Source organism: Eucyclogobius newberryi, unplaced genomic scaffold, assembly GCF_026437365.1.
Source record: "Eucyclogobius newberryi isolate DKJ021-1_F unplaced genomic scaffold, fEucNew1.0.hap1 SCAF_10, whole genome shotgun sequence".
Classification (NCBI taxonomy): Eukaryota; Metazoa; Chordata; class Actinopteri; order Gobiiformes; family Gobiidae; genus Eucyclogobius; species Eucyclogobius newberryi.
Genome location: NW_027315724.1, coordinates 23294327 through 23313886, shown reverse-complemented (window position 1 = coordinate 23313886; position 19560 = coordinate 23294327). Strand labels below are relative to the sequence as shown.

The following is a 19560-nucleotide window of genomic DNA, read 5'->3' as shown; positions in this document are numbered from 1 at the left end:
GGTCCAGAGGGCAACGATTTCTGTTTGACCACTTTTTTTATACTTGGAAGAAAGAGGCAAAGGGCAGATGTTCCTTATGTAGATTAATCGTGAATATTTTTCATTCCACGCACACTTAAGTTGAGTGAGTGAGCTGCACTGGAAGAAACTGGAAATGTCCGGAGCCAAAATGAGGAGTTCTCCTAACAGCCGACATCATACAGTGAATACTACCTTCTCTTTTAAAATAAATGGTTCATGTTTAAAACTTGGACAAAACTAAACGCGTTTTTATTATCTGTGCAGACATTAATACTGTCATTTACTCGTCATAGATGCCCTGATCCTGGGAAGATTTCACCATAGTTACCATAGTCCATCAAACCTAATCTCTCTTCCATTGGTTAAACTCCAACAAAATATGGACATGATATTCAGGGCTGTTGTGAAAAAAAAAAAAAAACTGTCTGTTTTTATGTCTAGCGCTGGAGTCCAAAGCGTTTAATGTTGGTCCATATTAAATTTATAACATCCATGTTTATATTAAAATAAGTGTGATTTAAATGCGTCTTTTGTATGCGTTTGTGAGGTCATGACTTGCACGTGGGATTAGTCCAGTTTAGTTTCACTTTTCATTTCCCTGAATCGCCTGCAGCAGAGGTCACTGGGACGCACGGGGGCCCCAACATGCACTATGTCTGGGTCAAAGACTTAAAATGGCTACAAACCCTGTACATCTAAACCTAAATGTGCAGAAGAAACGGGGAGATAAAAAGCGGTTGCGGTTGTTGCGGTCCAGTGCGGAGTCTCGCGCGCGGGAGGGGCTTGCGCGCTCCGGGGATTTCCATCCGTTCTTTTTGCCCGTCACGGTGGAAGCGCGTCTATATTTACACGGCTCTTTACTTGTCAAACCCCGGGCGGAGCTGTCAAAGAGTCGGTGGTTTGTTCCATGAAGCTCCAGCGCAGATCATTCTGAACAAACGACACACTTTGGTGAAGAAGTGTGTGATGAGGGATGAAGGCAAACGGCACATCTGGTACGTCCATTTTTACTTTAACATGACTTTAAAATGCAGACCTCACTTCAATATTGTTGCTCAGTTGTCAGCTAAATCCCTTTTTATGTATACCACACAAACTGTTTTACACTAATATGATTAAAGACGTCTATTTGACCATACATGAATACATTTAAGCTGTGTCTTGCTTAATGTCACACCAAGATGATTCATTTTAATGTCTTTTTTTTGTTCCTTTTAGACACTATGCAGCAGGAATTGCCATGGGAAGTGGATCCAGCACTGTCCCTGTCCAGAGCCGGTGTCCCTCCTGACCAGCAGCTCACAGGTGGACTACGTCTTCACTGTGTTTCATGTCTGTCCTCCCTTGTACTAACCAGTTTGTTTTTGTCCCCACAGATCATGGTATGTCTGACATTGGTAAGAAGAACTATGTCACCTGCTACTAATGTTTATGTCATGTGTTTAATGCCAATTGTAACCATTTCCCTACAGATCTTCTCTTTAAACTCATCAGTGAGCACAGGGAGCAGCCCATGCCCTCTCTTCCCAGACCCCCCTCTCCTCCTGTTCTTGGGGGCCACGTCCAGGAGTCCCACAGTCCCAAACCCAGGCTGGTGGCCCGAGGCACCGCATGTCCTCTGAGTGTACGTATTTCTGTTGTTGAAGTGAAATGTGCCAGGACAGGGAGAACCACCATTGTGTTTGAGTGTTCTGTCAAGGATAGGCAAGTTAAACTTGACAAAATAAGTATGTTCTCTATTTGAAACTCCTGTCATGTATGCTGAGCTGACGTCTACAGTAGCCCATGTGGACTACTGTGGCAGAGTACATTTAAACAGTTGCCTGGTATTTATCACAAACCACATGGTTTACTGTCAGCAGTGTGAGGAGAGGTGAGGAGAGGCAGGGCTCAGTGTGAGGGAATAATAGTGTTATGCGTTTGGACAACACTGCACGTTCTATAGTTACTGTACAGGAGAATACAGTCTCTTCTAAAGGCAAGCTGTAATTTGACTCCTACTTTCGGTTTGTCTTCCCCTTTTGTTTACAAGCCAAACCCACTGGAGGTTAAAGGTTGCATTCTTCGTTCCACTTCTCCAATTGGCCAGTTCACATTTAGTGAGAGTGGCTTCCTATTTCCTGTTTGCTGTTCAGTCGGCCTAGCTGTTCTTTAGCTTTCAGCTTTAAAGCTAACATATATGCTCAGGCTGACTGTTTTTTTGGCTGCTTGACATCAGTGGTTTAGAAGAATCGTGTGAAGTATGACCTCATAGCTCAAGAATGGCTCCTATGCACAAAGCAACGCTTTGCTGAGCTCCAGAAGCTCTTCTCGGGACTGACTCTAACAAGTTTGTAACCTTCTACAACAAGTTAGAGGTTTGTTTTTTTCATTCTTTCCATACTGGTTTATTCTTTAAGCTTGTGTCTAGGACACTTTTGTTTACGATCTTACTCAACGCTGTTGTGTACTATCTTGGAAACAAACAGCAGTCCATAAAGTGAAAGCTGTTTGATTTGCTCTGTGGAGTCTGTGGTGTAACGGAACCCTGGCTGTCAGTAATAGGGAGACAAATGGCTCCTCACTTCAACAATTTTAAAACAATGTAGTGAACCAGACTCAAATGTGTTACCAACTTTACTTAACAGAGAATTGCTTGAGCTGTACATACGTTTATACTTTTATTTTTTGACCTGTAGGCCCCGTGTGACTTGGCGCAGCCTTTAACTGGTTCCAGCAGAGACATGATGGCGGCTCCTTCCTCCTGCCTCTTGCCTGGGACCGAGCTGTTGGAGCGTGTTCTGGAGAGGCCTGCTCTGGTGGTGGTCGAGGAGCCCAAAGACAGGGGCATGAGGTTCCGCTACGAGTGCGAGGGCCGGTCAGCCGGGAGCATCCTGGGAGCGTCCAGCACCGACTCCAGCAAGACTCAGCCTGCGATAGAGGTCTGTCCACTCTGATCTGTATGAGATTTGATACAAGGTACTTTAAGGAGATGTACCATGCAGAATTTACTTAAATGAGCTTTTAACCTTATTGGAATGGGTTTCCCTTTGTCATTGGTTGTATTATTTGTCTGATTCATGTCAGTTTGGGTAGTTTGGACAGTCTCCTCACACAGCTCTGCACTCGTATGCACATTCAGCTCATCATCACAATAATTAACGTACATGCTCATGTGTTGGTTTAGATTCAGGGTGCTATTGATCACATCAAGAGGGTGAAGGTTACGGCTTCTCTGGTGACCAAAGACATTCCACACCGGCCCCATCCTCACTGCCTCGTCGGAAAAGACTGTCCGCATGGTTCCGGGATCTGCGTCATCACGTTTAATCCTAACGTCAACCGCAGACACAGGTAAACAACCTTCAAACCAACTACACAATCCTTTCTAAATGTTTTCTGTGCTATAATCAAACTCATAACTATTTCAGCTTTGCCAATCTTGGTATTCAATGTGTGCGGCGGAAAGAGTTGGAGGCGTCGCTCCAAAAGAGGAGAAGTCTGAACATCGACCCATTTCAAAGTAGCTCTTCTCTGTGTTCTGTAAGTGGAGATGTAACTGTCAATAACACTCACCATGCCTCTTTAAATTCTTAGCTGACCATTCGAGGAGCATTGAAGACATAGACATGAATGCAGTGCGTCTATGCTTCCAATGTGAGCTTGAGTGGGAGGATGGCAAAAAGGACTGCCTCAAGCCAGTGGTGTCGAAGCCCATCTATGACAAAAGTAACTACCGACTATGAAGCCCTGACGCTGTTTCCTTTGGTGTTTCACACTTACACTTTTGCTGTGCATTTTACAGAGGCTACAACCACATCCCAACTAAAGATCACAAGATTAAACCTGGACCGAGGGCCCTGCACTGGCAAGACTGAAGTGTACATGTTGTGTGACAAAGTGCAGAAAGGTAAACCTTCATGAATATTGTGTAAAGATGGTTTGGTTTTGAAAAAGGAGCTTCTGTGGCTGGTGTAAAAAAATCCATGCTGTTGCTCGATGACACTGGTGTTTGTCTTGCACAGATGACATTGAAATTATCTTCCGGCGAGACTCTTGGAAAGCAAATGGAGAGTTTGCCCAAACAGACGTCCATCGCCAGGTGGGCATCGTGTTTAAGACCCCTCCGTATCAGGACCAGAACATCACAGAAGAGGTGGAGGTCAGTTTGAGCCTGCGCCGCATCTCTGACCAGATGGAGAGTGAACCCGTAACTTTTATATACAGCCCCCGCAATCCAGGTTAGACCTACTCCTGTTATAATAAACTCATACACTCACAGTAAAGGTACTATTAGTATTTATAAAGTAATTACACGTGTAATTCTGTTACAGATCCTTATGAGGTTAAGCGTAAAACAAGGATTAAGTCAGACTTGAGCTTTACAAAGAGGACATGTACATCAGGTAAAGTCACTCACGTTTTTTTCATTTTCCTTCACTTCACTTTTTATTTGGTATTTAAAGGTTTGTAAGTCTTTCACGATGGTGTAACCAAATGCCTCCCTGCCCCTCTAGAGAACAACACTTCTGCTGCTGACTCCTTCCAGATTTCACCAAACCCTCCTGCATCAACTCTGTCGTCAGAGGAGCTCCTTCGCACGGCTCAGCCTGGTCCTTTTCAGGCAGAAGCATGTTATATGGAGCCCCAGTGCTCCAACATGGCCTCTGAAGAGGCTTCACTCATCAATCAGCTGCTGGAGATGCCTGGATTTATCGACATATTGTCTGACCCAAGTTTTTCCTCCTCTCTTCCCGCTGGCTTTGACCAGGGGCCTGATGCCAATGCCACTTTCACAAACCTGGACATGAACTCTGGCCCATATTTCCAGGACTTTTCTCATTATAATGATTTACAATTTAACATGCTGGTCAATGAGAATCAGACTGCTTCATCTGAGATGGACAGCTCCGCCCCAATGGTTCAGGTGAAGACTGAAGATGAGCTATGATGGACTGACACTCAAAACATACACAAACCTTACACTCAAGAAAAGGTACTATGTATAAGTACTCGAGAATAGTGCTAGTATCTTTAAATACCTATCAACGAAGATGAACGGGCAAACGGCGCTCTTCCAGATTAATAGCAAGCACTTTATAAGAGGATTTTGCCTGTATAAATGTATGTTATACCCATTGAACTGCAAATAGTCCTTCACATGTCTGTATTTCTTTCATTTAACTTAAACCAAGCCTTGCTGGTCAAGGTCTTGCCATTCAGCACCAGGACAACATTCCTACTACACAATGTTCTGTGTAGGCACTGCAAGACGGACTTTTGGCCAGTACGAGAATTGAGACTATTTTAATCTGGAAACGTGACACAAAAACCAGGCTGTCTCCAGAAGCTGATGAAGTGCATTAAAACTCAGTGAAACCTGCTTTATTACAGTCAATGATCTTTGTCTTATCAGCCTGAAGGTTTAAGTGTACTTTTTTGTCTTTTCTAATCGGCTCATTTTCACTCTGCAAGGGTGACATTAAGTCTTATAAAATGTCTCTCATATTCAAGCTTACAAAGTTAAGTGTTCTTTAACTCAAAGCTTGTAATTTAAATGTCTGTTGTTTTGTTGTTGTTGCTGCTTGTGGTGGAAACACTAGTTCAGCTTTTTCATGGAAAAAACAATAGTATCTCTTATTGCTCTGTACTTGTTTGAAACTACAAAACATCAATAAAATGTTTAAAACAGTCAATGTATCAACAATCCTGCTTTATTTTTTAGTTTTACATTTAAACAGGTCGTACTTATTTTATTCAGCATGTTACTTGAAATATTGGAGTAGCAACGGATGAAAGTACGGCAATAACCTTATATTTATTTATATGTGTGTACTCTACATGTACATGTCTAGTATTCTTTTCCAGTTACTTTCATTCCCTCTTCCAGGAAATGATTATGCCACTGTCAAATGAGCAGAGTGCACTGTCAACATACAAACCCATAATCTCGTAACACAGAATTGCGTCATGTGAATTATTACTTTAATTATTGTTATGTTCAATCAGGGGAATTATGATGTTCATTTGTGGTGTAGCTTTAAAGTTATTTGTTTGAGGCCTCAGGTATTCTTTTGTCTGTTGCCTGGTAACACACCCACGGGAGTCCCCTGCACCAGGAGGGATTCCCCATCAGAAAGTACAACAAAACTGTCAATGCTGAGTATGAAAATGAAACTCAGTTGGCTCCAAAACCTTATCTTTCCACATCATAGACTTCAACTGCATCGACGTCCTGTGTATAACGGTTTTCTCTAGGTTTGAGGTCAAAAACAGATTTGGAAAAAGCTTCAATTAATGTCCACTATTAAGTTGTTTAGTTCATAATTGTTTTTTTATATTTAAGTTATTCTGGGACTACACAAGGATGCAGGCAATGCTAATTTAGTAATTTATTTACCCATTTACAAACGAGCAGAAAATATGTTCAGGTGAGAGGGTTTAAATAAAAACGAATACAGATTTTATTAAATATCCAACAGTGTATTTACAATTAAAGTCATATTTCAATAACAGCCAATCACCCGAGCTTCAGTAAAAGCAATGGTTTGTTACAACTCGTCTTTCAGACACAACAACGCTGCAAGTCTGTTCAGTTCTTTTCTATGAGATGTGGCTCAGACAGTTTTTGAATTTGCAGCTCCTCAACCAGTTTCTCCACACTGGCTTTGAATAATGGTTCAGGCTCCTGAAACGCCAGAAAAGAAAGACAAAGAGTGTGTTGGTTAAACTAAATCCATTATGCTCTTGAATAAGAGCAGTTAATCTGAAAAGTTTACTTTGTGCTCCAGCTGCCGCTGTTTTTCCACAGCTTCTTCTAGGCTCAAACCCAGCCACTCTGCCTCCTCTGCGGGAATCTCAAACTGCTGCTCGATCACAATAGATAAATATAGTTACTCTACAATGACTCTTATTGATATCTTTGTTAAACTTATTTTAGCTACACTTAGATAGATTACGGTTTAGGGCAGTGGTTCTCAAACTGTGCTCAAACCATGTACAAGGACTCCTCTGCAGCTCTAGTGTTTGCTTCATTTTGAGTACATTTTATCCACATTGATGTCCTCCTTTGGGTTAATTCTAGGATGAAACGACTTGGATCATGTTTTAGCCCTTATTTAGCCCCAGATTAGTAATTATATTGTCTTGGGTTTAGTTCTGGTGGTCCTTGGAAAGATAAAGCTTTGGTGGTACATGGTGTAAAAGATTAAGAACCACTGGTTTAGACTGGTTTAGGGTAAATATTCCTACCTTATACTTCGTGTACACTTTCTTCCTCTTAACAGAGTCTTGGGGATAAAGATCTTGATCTTTGCGTGCCAGGCGAAGTAACATTGCCCTCTTCAAATCCATACCCAGCTTGGAGTTGAGGTCTTCTTTTGGTGTCTGTGACAGGATACTATCCACTTTGAGAAGAGAAATTATGCATGTTTTGTTCAACTCAAAATATTGTACTACCTTGAGAATGTAAAAGTCAAAGCCAAACGCTGCATCGATGAGGTCCAGAGTGCGGGCTGTGACTGTTATGGTAAATTTGTGGTCAAGGATTTCACTGTAAAGCTCTCGCTTAAACAGCTGTGGTTTCCATGTCTTTAGCAAACGATTTGACATCTGCAAACAGAACAAAATATGCACGCCATTTGTTTTAAGACTGTTGGTACTGTTTTTTTTTTATTCATGCGTTTATTTTGTTGATTTATCACCTTATCATTGTTTGCATATCTGTAGCCTGATATCCAGCCCTCTCCGCCCCACAGAGCGTCCTGGGACTGTGGAGGATAGTAGACAGGGATCGGCACATCCTGCACTCGTTCTCTTTGCCCCGTCTTTGGGTTGAGCTTGTACTCTACGCCCAGGGCCTTGAAGTGGACAGGTGAAGGCTCCTTCGACTCCAAGGAGTTGATGTAATGTTTAGGTAAGCGGGCATAAATGCCCTGCTTCAATTTTAATGCATTCCAGATTTTTGGAGGGTATTTATGAAGTGGCATAATCAGTTTGTGACTTGTCAGCAGATATATCCTAGAAGAAAATAAAATCAGCATTTATCTCAGAATAAGTCATTGGCACATTTTTGGGCTGAAAACATGTGTTGAGGTGAGAGGAGTTTGTTCTGTGGTGGTATATGTCACGTGGTGTGTTGATTGTAGATGCAGATGATCAAATACAACAAAATACAGAGGACACATGCAGTGAAAACCTGACTTATCATAGGCCAAAGAATGATTAACCTTAACAATCATTTAAAAAACTGAAAAATAAGTGGTCAACGACACATGAAATGAGTATGCATGAAAATGTATCGATAATAGACCCAAAAAAGCCCATATTTCACTGACACTTTAAACTCCGGCGGCATGCGCAGAGCGAGTTGGATAAGAACAAGACACTTTAAAAGTAAGAGGACATAAACAAACAACAGATCTTACCAGAAATGACACTAGATCATAATTTAAAGTTGTGCAGTTTATCGTTTTTCCTCAGATCGTGGCTGAGCTACACAAGGGCACGCGCATGCCTACACGGACTTCCGCTTAGTGTCCCCGCCCACACTAGTGTAGGATGTGACGTCATTGGCTGAATCACACCGAATTTGCTCTGTTCATTGGCTCCCAGGAGCTGTCAATAATTCTTGTCGGATGTAGCGTCTTCAGCCAAATAAGTATTTGTTATATATTAATCTAACTTAGCGTGGCTGTTATTGTTTATTACATAAAGCTGTTATAATAATAACTTCTGGTTCAAAATGTCTTTCCCTGTTGATTGGCTCAGATGGTAAAAGCAAACAAGATGCAGTATCTAATTATATATAATGTAAATTTGTCGTGGTCTTCGCCCGAAAGGTGGAATCGAACCACTCTGCCGCTAGGCAGCTACAGGTTTGAAGCCTGCACCCCGGACCACCGAGGCTCATCCGGGCACTTTACAAAGGTACGTCATCATTTATATACCAAGCTTGAATAACTGCTTTGTCAGTCATGGTGTGACTATTTTAATACTTCCACCATCTATAAGATTAGAGTGTAAACCGTTAGTAGATGTTTATGTCTTAAATTTTGTACAAAAGAGTTTAAATTACACGAGCAATCGTTACGTTTGTTCTTTCGATTGTGTCTATGCAAAACAGGTAAGCTATGATTGGTTGGTGAGTAGGAAGTCAACTGTCAACACCTTTCTAATATCAATAAGCAAGTCTACAGATCTATGTAAACTACTGTAAGTAACTGTTCTGGTCTAACCTAAGCTAACTTAGTCCAAAGCCTAAATATGATCATGGTGAAAAGGGAAATAAGAGGGAGAAAAGGTTTCTAGAATTTGATGATGTCATACTCTCAGATGGTTGGCGGTGGAGTGGTGAATAAAGTATATATAAATAAAAAAAATAAATGAAGAAGAAGAAGAAGAAGAAGAAGAAGAAGAAGAAGAAGAAGAAGAAGAAGAAGAAGAAGAAGAAGAAGAAGAAGAAGAAGAAGAAGAAGAAGAAGAAGAAGAAGAAGAAGAAGAAGAAAAGAAGACAAGACAAAACACCAAAGAAGAAGAAGAACACTTGGATACGAAAGAATAAAGCCTAAGATGTACGGCGGAAGCGCCAAAGAAGAAGAAGAGTCAGCTCTGGAATAAAGTCTAAAACACCTAAGAAGAATAATAATGCTATGTTGGATTTACTATCTTTTTTAAATTATTTTCAAAAAAAATAAAAAGATTAAACAAGACCAGAGACATTCACACACATTTTAAAAAAACAAACAGAAAACATCCAAAGAAAAAAAAATTCGGGCACACAAACTAAAAAATAAACCTTCCATTTGTCCAAAGTCGGTCAAATTTGTCAAATGTCAAATTAAGTCTAAATGTGGGCTTTTTACAAGTTTCAATCATTTGACGGAATTAAATATTTTATAAGATTACATGATCGTGGAAAAATGAGGCACATAGTTTTTCCTTCACAAATCTTTATGGTGAACTATAAATATTTGAGGGATCAAATTTGCCATTTAAATGGGAAGGTGTCATGTTATTCTCATGGCTTAAACTGACAACTATCACTTTATCTATCTCGAAATAAGTTAAAGAGAAATAAGTAATTATCATAAACCAGGTCAACGTCTGATATTTGACAGTTAAACAACAAATGCTCTAATGTAATTCTGACCTGCTCCAGCTTCATTTTAAACTCTAGGTGTGATGATAATAACCTGGAGGAGACTGAACAGGCCTATAGCACACTTCTGTTCTTTCATTTAGTCATCAGGAGAATGTGCAATTATGTCCAGTTCAGGTCATATTCAAGGATATTTACATCTGATTCTAGATTTACTGTATTTTCCCTCTGCAGTCTGTAATAAACATTGCACTGCAGGTTATATTCTTACAATACAAATGAGCCAACTCATTCAAGCAGGTTTTAGCTCACGCATTGAACCTACCTAGCTCAAAACAAAGATTTTGTGGCTTAGCTAATATATTATTGGATATATAATTGTGAAGTATGATTTAAGTTTAACTATTGAGAGAATATTCCCTATTATTTGCATATTAGCAACCATACCATCCGTCATATGAATATTAACCACACAAAGTACAGAAATATCACTGCTCGGTATTCTATTATCTTCAAAACAATTTAGATGTAGCCTTCCTCAGAAATCAGAAAAAAGGCTACCAAAGAAATTGAGTCTGTACAGTACATGTGTTTAATAAACAGGAATAAACTATGTTTAAAATGTCACTTTTTGTTTCTAATGTTATAGGCCTAAAAAGCACAAATATTATATGCAAGATAAAATTAGTATTTGATACTTTGTCTTAAATGTTTTTCTTATTATTAGGTTACTGCACAAATAAAAAACACATTTAAACTTTGCTTTTTTTTAATGCAGGATCTTTTAATTATTTTTCGACGCGTTACATGCGGTTGAAATATTGCTGCAGTGTCAGAAGTGAATTGTCTCGTGTGGATAATGTTTTGTCAGGGCTCTTCATCTGTTCTCACAGTCATCAGGATCTTATATTGTTGTTCAAGATGAGAGCAGCACATGTGACCAGCACATGCCTCTCCACATGCCAGGCTGCAGGGCCGTGAGGAGGTCGCTACCTCTGTAAACTCAGGCTGAATAGTGCTGCAGGTCACTCCCACACTCTGGAACACTTTGGTGACCTCCAACACCACATCTGCACATCTGCACAGGGCGTTCAATCAGAAACAAAGCACAAGAGCACAAGTTAAACATAAACAGTAATGAATGAAAACATTAAAAGGAGTACCGTGCCTGTTTTGTAGAGAGGCGCAGCATTGCACGTGGACTGAGGCCACTACAAACAACTCTGTGAGTTTCCAAACATGGAGCTCATGCATGGCCTCGACTCCTGGGATGTCCACAATCTTCTGCCCAACCTCCTCCACAGAGAGGTGCCGAGGAGCGCACTGCACAAGTAACTGTCCATGTCTAAAGACCTGTACAACAAAGGCATCATTTGTATCGCAGCTTTTGATTCAAAGAGTTTGGCATTTGCACCTCGTGTTCAACAAACTGACCAGTGGTACTGTATTTGCAATGAGTAAAACAACAGCCAAAAAGGAAAGCATCGAGTCCAAGTAAACCAGAAGGCCATTTGAGTTGTGCAGCCACGTGAAGCCAACGCTCAGTGTGACCAGGCCATTCACCAGGACTAAACATGGAGTGAGAAGAGTCTCGCCGATGTGGAGCCATGATGAGAACAGGCTGTGTGCTACTGGCTTTTCCAGAGGCGGCTGGACAGTGGTTGGATTTGTACTATCTAAAAGAAAACAGGTGCCACTTTATACATCATCAAGGCAACATCATGTAAAGTTGAACATTTCATTCATTGAAGTCATACTTGAGTGTTGTCTACAGGTACCATTGGTGTGATGCTCTGTCACGTCTTCAGAGATGTTGACAGTATTTGGGTTAGAGATGGTAAGAGCAGCATTGTGCAGTGAGCTCTCGCATCCTTTGGGTTTATTGTTGTTTAACGCTCCACCCTGCTCCGTCTGGGCCGTCTCCTCTTCGATCAGAGCTGTGGGAGCCAAAAGAGGTATGATAAACACAGTTGTTGTATAACACTGTCCTTATAGTTGGACATAGCAACCACATTCATCGCTCAAATGGAACTAAGTCGACGCAATGATGTTAGTTATCAGGCTACATGATCATACTGTCATATCTGGGCCTACTCGCAATGACTAAAGTAGATTCAGTGTTTTTACCATTGTGGTTGATCTCAATGTGAGAGTCTCCTGTCAGATCTCTTTGGCCTCTTTGCTCGTGGGGCCACTGGAGTCCAAGCAGGAACATCTTAAAAGTTAGACTAAATGCACCCGTGGCCACGAGCAGCAGGGGGCGCCGTACCACAACCGGTTCCAACACAAAACTGCACAGTTCAGTTATGTATATTGTATTTATGCTGAGTAAAAAGAGATTGGAGATGAAGGTTCCCACGGGCTGTGCTCTCATTGCCCTGTAATCCACACAGACGTGAGAGGATGGAGAAGCAGAGCGAGGATCCAGAGGGTTCTCACGATAAAAACTTAATATTGAATTGTAAAGTGTGTTTAGCAGCATGAACAACGTGTGGAAGCCGTCGAGTACAATGATGGGGGACTTGCACAGCTGACCGGTGACCATTTCACCCAGCAGCAGCACAGTGGTCACCCCGACCTCGGTCCAGTGAGGGCCCCTCATGGTCACTGCTGGGCAAGAACAGACAGTGCAGAATGAAGGTTTCATGTAGGCAATATATGATCATGCATATCCCAGGTTTAAACTATACTTATATCACACTCTGTAGGCCAGTTCAGCATATGTACGAACACACTTTTGTTTAGCCTAAAGTACTTGGACTTGGCTACTATTGGTCATATTCTTAATTGGTTAGATAAATTCAATTCAGACTTGGTGCTCCTTTCTTTTTGTTTTGCTTTTTGTATCACAAAATAAATGAGGGATGCTGTCTAAAAGTGAAACCAAAACAGAAACACGCCATTACAGGAGCCCTTAGACCCACAATAAAATATATATGTACAAGCCTTGATCAAAGCATCAAAATGCTAAAAAAATCTGAAATATTTAGTGACATGCAAGTCTATTCTTACTTTAACTTTCAGGACAGAAAGTTATCATGATTGCATTGCCAACTAATACATTAAGCCTCCCTACTCTTAGTTAACAGTCAATCCAACAAAATAGCCATTTGTAATTACCTTTTAAGTGAGATGAATCCTACTTGCAATCACAACCCTCAGCGATGGGATAAGAGGTCTTTAGGGTGCTTCACATCTCCCTCTGTTCTGGGGCCCGTCCCCTTTCAGATCGGAGTCATGTGATGGGTGTGCAGCATCCTCTTGTCTGCTTTTATCCTGTTTGCATTCCCTGCTTAAGCCCCATGGTGAGAGAAATACCTCAGAGGAACATTGCTCGGCCCACCCACTTTCAGACTGAGGCTAATTCTATCTGATCAGATCCTCATTGTATTGGCTGAATTACATAATCACCTCACATTACGATGGGAGACCCACAAAGCCCAATGAGCAGACTACTGGGAGTGACTACAGGTCTCTTTGAAGATTCATGTGGAAGTGAAATTAGTATTAGTATATGAAAGTACACATGGGATAGAACTATACTGCTGCTTCTACTACTTACACATAGTACCCAAACTTGTGGATGAGCGATCACTTCACATCACTGAATTGCGATTCATCTATTATATAATTTGAGGGTTTATGAAAAATGCTCTAACCTCTCAACCTGATGAAACACAAAGGTCACACCAGACAGACTGTAGGGGCTCGAATCTGCGGGATCCACGAGCTGACTTCCCCAGAGCAGTGACATTATGTGAACTTTGACCTCACTAGAGGCAAACATCTGGCAGAGTTGACTGTCTCCAGCCGCTGGTCTGACGGGCCACACTTTCCGACTCGAACAGCGAACATGTGGCCACAGACCCCGACAGAGCTCACAGACTGTGGCAGTGAGGAGCTCAAGAAGGCAACATCTTGTGGCCATACCGCTGCATTCCCAAGCCTCCCAGATCCAGCACAGTATGCAACGCTGGATAACCTGGTGCTGGCCACTCAGCAGTCCCTGCATGGGGAGGCCACTCCCTTCACTGCAGCCGAGCGTCTCAAGGCACAGACGGACAGTTTTCCTGAGGAGGTTCAAGCCCTCGGAACAGTCCACACTGTATTCTCCAGCAGCCGTCTGAGTGCTCTATCTCCTGAATACAACAGCCTCAGCGGACTAATCAGAGTTGGAGGACGAGTACATCAGGCAGCCGATGTAGACCCAGACAGCATTCATCCTATAGTGCTGGCAGCAGATCATCCTGTCTATGCTCGTTATTAAACACTATGATGGTCAACTCCTCCACCCTGGCGCAGAGAGACTATGCAGAGCTACGTCGCACCTATTGGATCATCTGAGGACGCCAGGCCATCAAGAAACATCAGTACCAGTGTGTTGACTGGTACTGTGCTCTCCTTCTACTCCTAAAATGGCTGATCTTCCCTCATCTCGCCTGAGACTGTACAAACCACCATTCTGGTCCACAGGCGTGGATTGTTTTGGCCCATACCTGGTGAAGATTGGCCGCAGGAGAAAGTGCCACTCACCACCAGATGTGTGCACTTGGATCTCCTGCCTAACCGTGACACTGACTCTTCTATGTCTTTGCGCAGGTTTATTGCACGCAGGAGAAAGCCATATGAGCTGTGGTCAGACCGAGGCACAAACTTCAGGGGTGGCGACAACGAGCTCCAGACCGCCTTTGAGAATATGACCCCAGAACTACAGCAACAGCTGGCCAAGCATACAATCAACTATTCCACGTACGCTCCTCACTTCGGTGGAGGCTGGGAGAGGGAAATAAGGTTGCTGAAGTCGGCTCTGACTAAGGACTAAGTTGTGGCAGAAGAGGCCCTGTTTTACCACGTTGATAGAGGTTTAAGGCATCTTAAACTCTAAACCTCTTGTGTAGGTCTTCTCCGATGTAGCGGACGCAGACCCCTTCACATCAAATCTCTTGTTAATGGGAGGCGTGACTCAGCACTACCACAGGCTGTCTACGGGCCTCATGATGCTCTATCCAACAGGAGATGGAAACACAGCCAGGTGATAAGTGACCATTTCGGGAAGCGCTTTGTCCAGAACTACCTCCCCGGCCTTCAGCTGAGACAGAAACGGCGTAAATCTCCTGACAATGTTGCAGTAGGACAGGTGGTTATAAGTGGATGCAAATCTCCCCAGAGGACTATGGCCAGTTGGCACCATCACTAAAGTTTTCCCTGGATCAGACGGTGTTGTTGCCACAGAAGTTAAGGTTAATGACAGCACCTACGTTCGCCCTGTGACCAAACTGGTAGAGCTTCCTGCAGTATCTGTTGGCATTTCTCCAGACTAGCAGACTTTAGTATGTGTGTATTTGCCCTGCTAACACAGGGACGGCTGTTAAAAATCCTGTGAAAGTACTACACCTCCCATAACGCAACAGGGTTTATTGTAGTTCCCTATTGAGTATGTTACTCAGAACGAGGTTTATTGCCATTTGTCACTGAACAAAACATCACAAACATAGGAACTTGTCCTGGTGATCCGATGCAACACAAACACACATTAAACAATGAATACAAAACAATGGACAATGAATCGCTACCGAATAAAAAAATAGGTAAGTCAAGTTAAAATAATGTTAGAAATAGGCATATGTACGCAAATAAAATATGTAGTGCAATAAAAAGTGAAGAGTGCAGTGAGTGCAAGGTGCGTTGTTTGTCATTACTGTGTTAGGAGCGGAGCCTCGTGTCGCTGTATTTTCATTACAAACATTTTCTTTTGAATTATAAAAGTGAAAGTTCAAATGCAGGAGACGAGCCACGATCATCCAAAAAGTACCAGTCTGGAACTTTTATTTAAAGCTTAAAGAGTTCGAGTTAGACTGCGTCGTAGTCGTCGTCGTCCTCGTGTTTGCGCTTTAGGCTGCTGCTCATCAGGAGAGTCTTCTGTCCAATCAGAGACGAGCTCATCAGAATGGGGGGCGTGGCCGATGTGGTCTTGGGGGCATGGCTCTGAGCGCTCTGGATTTGAACCGTGAACCTCTGAGACGCCAACAAGACCGAAGCCGGGACTTTAGAGACCGAGACCCCCGAGGACCCTTGAGTGGGGGTGGAGGGCCGGCTGGACACTGCTCTGACGCTGAGGCGCGGTACTGATATTCGACCAGCAGAGGGCATCACCTTCTTCTGCACCCTTTTGAGCCTGTAGTTGGGCGCGGTCAGACAGTAGCGGTCCGGGGGCAGTCTGGGTCCGCTGTAAGGTTTGATCTGAGGGAGACGAGTCTGGTTCTTCTGACGAGCCTCCTCCAACAGGAAGTCCCTGGGCGGGGCCGAGGTGAACGATTGGTCCATGCGACACTGAATGGCCAGCTTGATGTCGTTGGCGTCCACGGTCGACTTCTTGGCGTGAGTGGAGTAGATTTTAGCGTCTTCGATGATCGTCGTCACGTAACTGTAGGTGAACTCTAACATCTGGTTGATGACCCGCGGCTCGTAGTCCGCGACGCCCGTGTCTTTGAGGATCTGCATCATCGCCTGAGCGTCTTTGGGGACGCTTTTTTGGCGCCGACAAGGGGGCCCAAGATGGCCGCCTCTCCCAGCGAGCGCTCGGTCGGGCTGCGGTCCGAGAGCTGGAGGCAGGTTCTCAGTCCGAGTGCCCTGTAGCAGATGGAGGGGCGGGCGAGGATGTTCCCAGAGGACGTGCTCACGAGCCTGCTCAGAGGAAGTAGTCAGCCTTCTTGGAGGGGACGCCTCTGGTCTCCTGGGGAGCCGCTTCGAAGATGATGAGTGGGTGCTCGTCCAGCTCCAAGATGGCAGCCACATTCCCACATCTCTAGCAGTAGTTTGGTGCCGGCCACACGGTGAAGACGGTCTCGCCGAAGTGACGTTTGTAGCCGTCCCTGACCAGTTGGCGACCATCCTCTTGGCTGCGTTGGACTGGGCCACCGCGTCACTGCCGAGGCCCGTGTGTTACTGCGCTGTGGTACTTTCTTCCCCCAGTGAACTCCTAACCGCGGTGCAGAGGCAGAGCGGGCACAGTACTCGCTGCAAAACGATTTTATTTTGGGTAAATGAAGCAGAACGCGGGACATACGGACCAGCGGCGGCAGACCATGCGGCAGGCACACGTGCGCACCGAAAAAACACAACCGGAAACCAATAGCGCACTTCCGGTTACCCACAATGCCCCCCTCTCTCTTAAAGGGGCAGGCCAGTGTTTTTGCCTTGCCTAAAGTCCTGGATGTGAGTATTGTTTGTGGCCGTGTATAAATGTCGAAGTTCTGTAAGTTAGAGCGCAGATGTTTTGCTGTTAAAGTTATAGCGTGCGACTGGGCTCCACGTGTTATATATAAGTCCATAATTCAATCCTTTACCCCTGTATATTTCATTGTAAATAGTGCCTCATGTATATATTGTGCAGTTTACGTTGTATTTTTATGACACGTTTCTTGGAAAGGTTTATTTGTAACTATATTTATAAGCTTAGGGCTCCCACTTGTGGTCATTCAGTGTAACACAATAATTCAATGCAACCTGTTTGTGACTGTTTCCTGACATAGTTTGATTTTCTCTCTTTTCAGATAACCACACATCCTCTCGATATCTGCTCCCTTCAATAAATGTTCGAAGTGTGAACTGGAGTCATCTGTTCCTTCTGATCGAGGAAGACCGAGTATCGCAAGCCTCCCTACTCTTAGTTAACGGTCAATCCACGGTCATTACCTTTTAAATCGGATCAATTCTGCTTGCAAACCCAACCCTCAGTGGGATAAGAGGTCTTTAGGGTGCTTCACATCTCCCTCTGTTCTGGGGCCCGTCCCCTTTCAGATCGGAGTCATGTGATGGGTGTGCAGCATCCTCTTGTCTGCTTTTATCCTGTTTGCATTCCCTGCTTAAGCCCCATGGTGAGAGAAATACCTCAGAGGAACATCGCTCGGCCCACCCACTTTCAGACTGAGGCTAATTCTATCTGATCAGATCCTCATTGTATTGGCTGAATTACATAATCACCTCACATTACGATGAGAGACCCACAAAGCCCAATGAGTAGACTACTGGGAGTGACTACAGGTCTCTTTGAAGATTCATGTGGAAGTGAAATTAGTATTAGTATATGAAAGTACACATGGGCTAGAACTATACTGCTGCTACTGCTTCTACTACTTACACATAGTACCCAAACTTGTGAATGAGCGATCACTTCACATCGCTGAATTGTGATTCATATATTATATAATTTATGAAAAATGCTCTAACCTCTCAACCTGATGAAACACAAAAGGTCACACCAGACAGATGGAGCATATTTTACATGAGAAAAACGTTGTACACCAAAGTCCCAAAAGCTGCAAACGCCACATACTTATGATTAACATTTTTACTACAGCAGCAGACAGGTTTGGGTAGCTGGACATTCCTTCTGAGGCTTACTGCCAAACTCAAAGCTCTGAGCTTCACCCGTGGCTGCTGCTTTCGCACTGAAAGGCTCAGATGACCCTGTCCAACATGAGAAAACAAAAACAAAACAGTACCAATGGAGACACATTTTTATCCTCAAACTAAAATATTTTCCAGTTCAATATAGATATTTTCAGCGACATGACACTGGGTCCACAGTGACCATGCGGACACAAAGTATAAACTCAAGAAATGGGTTTGGGAACAGATTTTATGGAGCTTGTGATGAATATGTCCATAGACCATTTTACATTTCAGTGAGTGACAAACATGTTTTTGGACTGTAATGTTATTTGAATAGGACTTGATAAACAGCACACATCAGCTCACCAGTTTCTCAACTAAATCAGTTTTTTGTTGTGTCAGATTCTCCCAAACAAAGCTCAGTCCAACTTGCATAACAAATTAAAATATATATTTTTGAATTGTCAAATATCCCCCAATGTCATGACATATCACCAACCCCTTTCAAACACCAGAAAGCCCATTAACAAGCCAACTGTGCAGAGATGTGCTGTTATAATGCGAGTGTGAATAAAAGCTGTCTTGAACACATAATGGGGGATCATAATGTGGAATAGAAATGCTCCGGCAACAACATCAATGATTGGTGATTTATTTGAGGACGGCATCCTAATTTCAATTTGGACGGGCATGGTCACTTCACTCACAAATATCAACTCTTGCTAAGAATGGGGTACATTTATTCAATACAAAATTAATCTTATGGTAGGTTATTAAAACATGGGTATTGGCAGAAATGATATACGTACGGCATATTAAAATGTCAAAATGCCACAGGTATAAAATATGCTTCATGGGCCTTCCCTCTGGTCCCTCATATCTGTATTCAGAGTGAAAAGTACTGGTATGGGAACATGCGCTCAGCTAATTTTGAAAAGTGGAAGCATTGTTCAGTTATAGTCCGCATTGTTCATTGTTTTCAGTTAAAAGGACATACAATGAATATAGCAAGTCTGGACTCGATGGCCAACAAATTATAACAAGGCTGAAGATTTGTGGATTTACAG

At 43.0% G+C, this 19560-nt stretch overlaps 4 protein-coding genes and 1 non-coding gene across 5 annotated transcripts; 1 reads left to right on the top strand and 4 right to left on the bottom strand.

Moving 5' to 3' along the window:
• Positions 1 to 933: 933 nt before the first annotated feature.
• Positions 934 to 5519, top strand: relb (v-rel avian reticuloendotheliosis viral oncogene homolog B). The gene is made up of 12 exons (XM_072463703.1): positions 934 to 1016; positions 1240 to 1326; positions 1398 to 1418; positions 1494 to 1645; positions 2700 to 2942; positions 3188 to 3354; positions 3432 to 3523; positions 3598 to 3729; positions 3806 to 3910; positions 4026 to 4241; positions 4335 to 4406; positions 4518 to 5519. Exons 1-12 carry the CDS (start codon positions 995 to 997, stop codon positions 4949 to 4951), a joined length of 1743 nt encoding a protein of 580 aa, XP_072319804.1. The 5' UTR covers positions 934 to 994; the 3' UTR covers positions 4952 to 5519.
• Positions 5520 to 6426: 907 nt separating this feature from the next.
• On the bottom strand, positions 6427 to 8542 carry mrpl28 (mitochondrial ribosomal protein L28). Its single transcript, XM_072463646.1, has 6 exons — positions 8427 to 8542; positions 7704 to 8019; positions 7459 to 7611; positions 7252 to 7386; positions 6780 to 6866; positions 6427 to 6688 (listed from the first exon to the last, which is right to left on the bottom strand). Exons 2-6 carry the CDS (start codon positions 7986 to 7988, stop codon positions 6593 to 6595), a joined length of 756 nt encoding a protein of 251 aa, XP_072319747.1. The 5' UTR covers positions 7989 to 8019; positions 8427 to 8542; the 3' UTR covers positions 6427 to 6592.
• A 288-nt stretch (positions 8543 to 8830) lies between these two features.
• trnastop-uca (transfer RNA opal suppressor (anticodon UCA)) lies at positions 8831 to 8917 on the bottom strand. The gene has a single exon. It is a non-coding gene; the product is annotated as a tRNA-Sec (tRNA).
• Positions 8918 to 10870: 1953 nt separating this feature from the next.
• Positions 10871 to 13438, bottom strand: LOC140371075 (proton-coupled zinc antiporter SLC30A1). The gene is made up of 6 exons (XM_072458370.1): positions 13220 to 13438; positions 12227 to 12709; positions 11857 to 12036; positions 11534 to 11775; positions 11268 to 11452; positions 10871 to 11177 (listed from the first exon to the last, which is right to left on the bottom strand). Exons 2-6 carry the CDS (start codon positions 12699 to 12701, stop codon positions 10967 to 10969), a joined length of 1293 nt encoding a protein of 430 aa, XP_072314471.1. The 5' UTR covers positions 12702 to 12709; positions 13220 to 13438; the 3' UTR covers positions 10871 to 10966.
• A 2496-nt stretch (positions 13439 to 15934) lies between these two features.
• On the bottom strand, positions 15935 to 17005 carry LOC140371066 (transcription initiation factor TFIID subunit 9-like). The gene has a single exon (XM_072458359.1). It carries the CDS (start codon positions 16988 to 16990, stop codon positions 15950 to 15952), a length of 1041 nt encoding a protein of 346 aa, XP_072314460.1. The 5' UTR covers positions 16991 to 17005; the 3' UTR covers positions 15935 to 15949.
• Positions 17006 to 19560: the final 2555 nt, after the last annotated feature.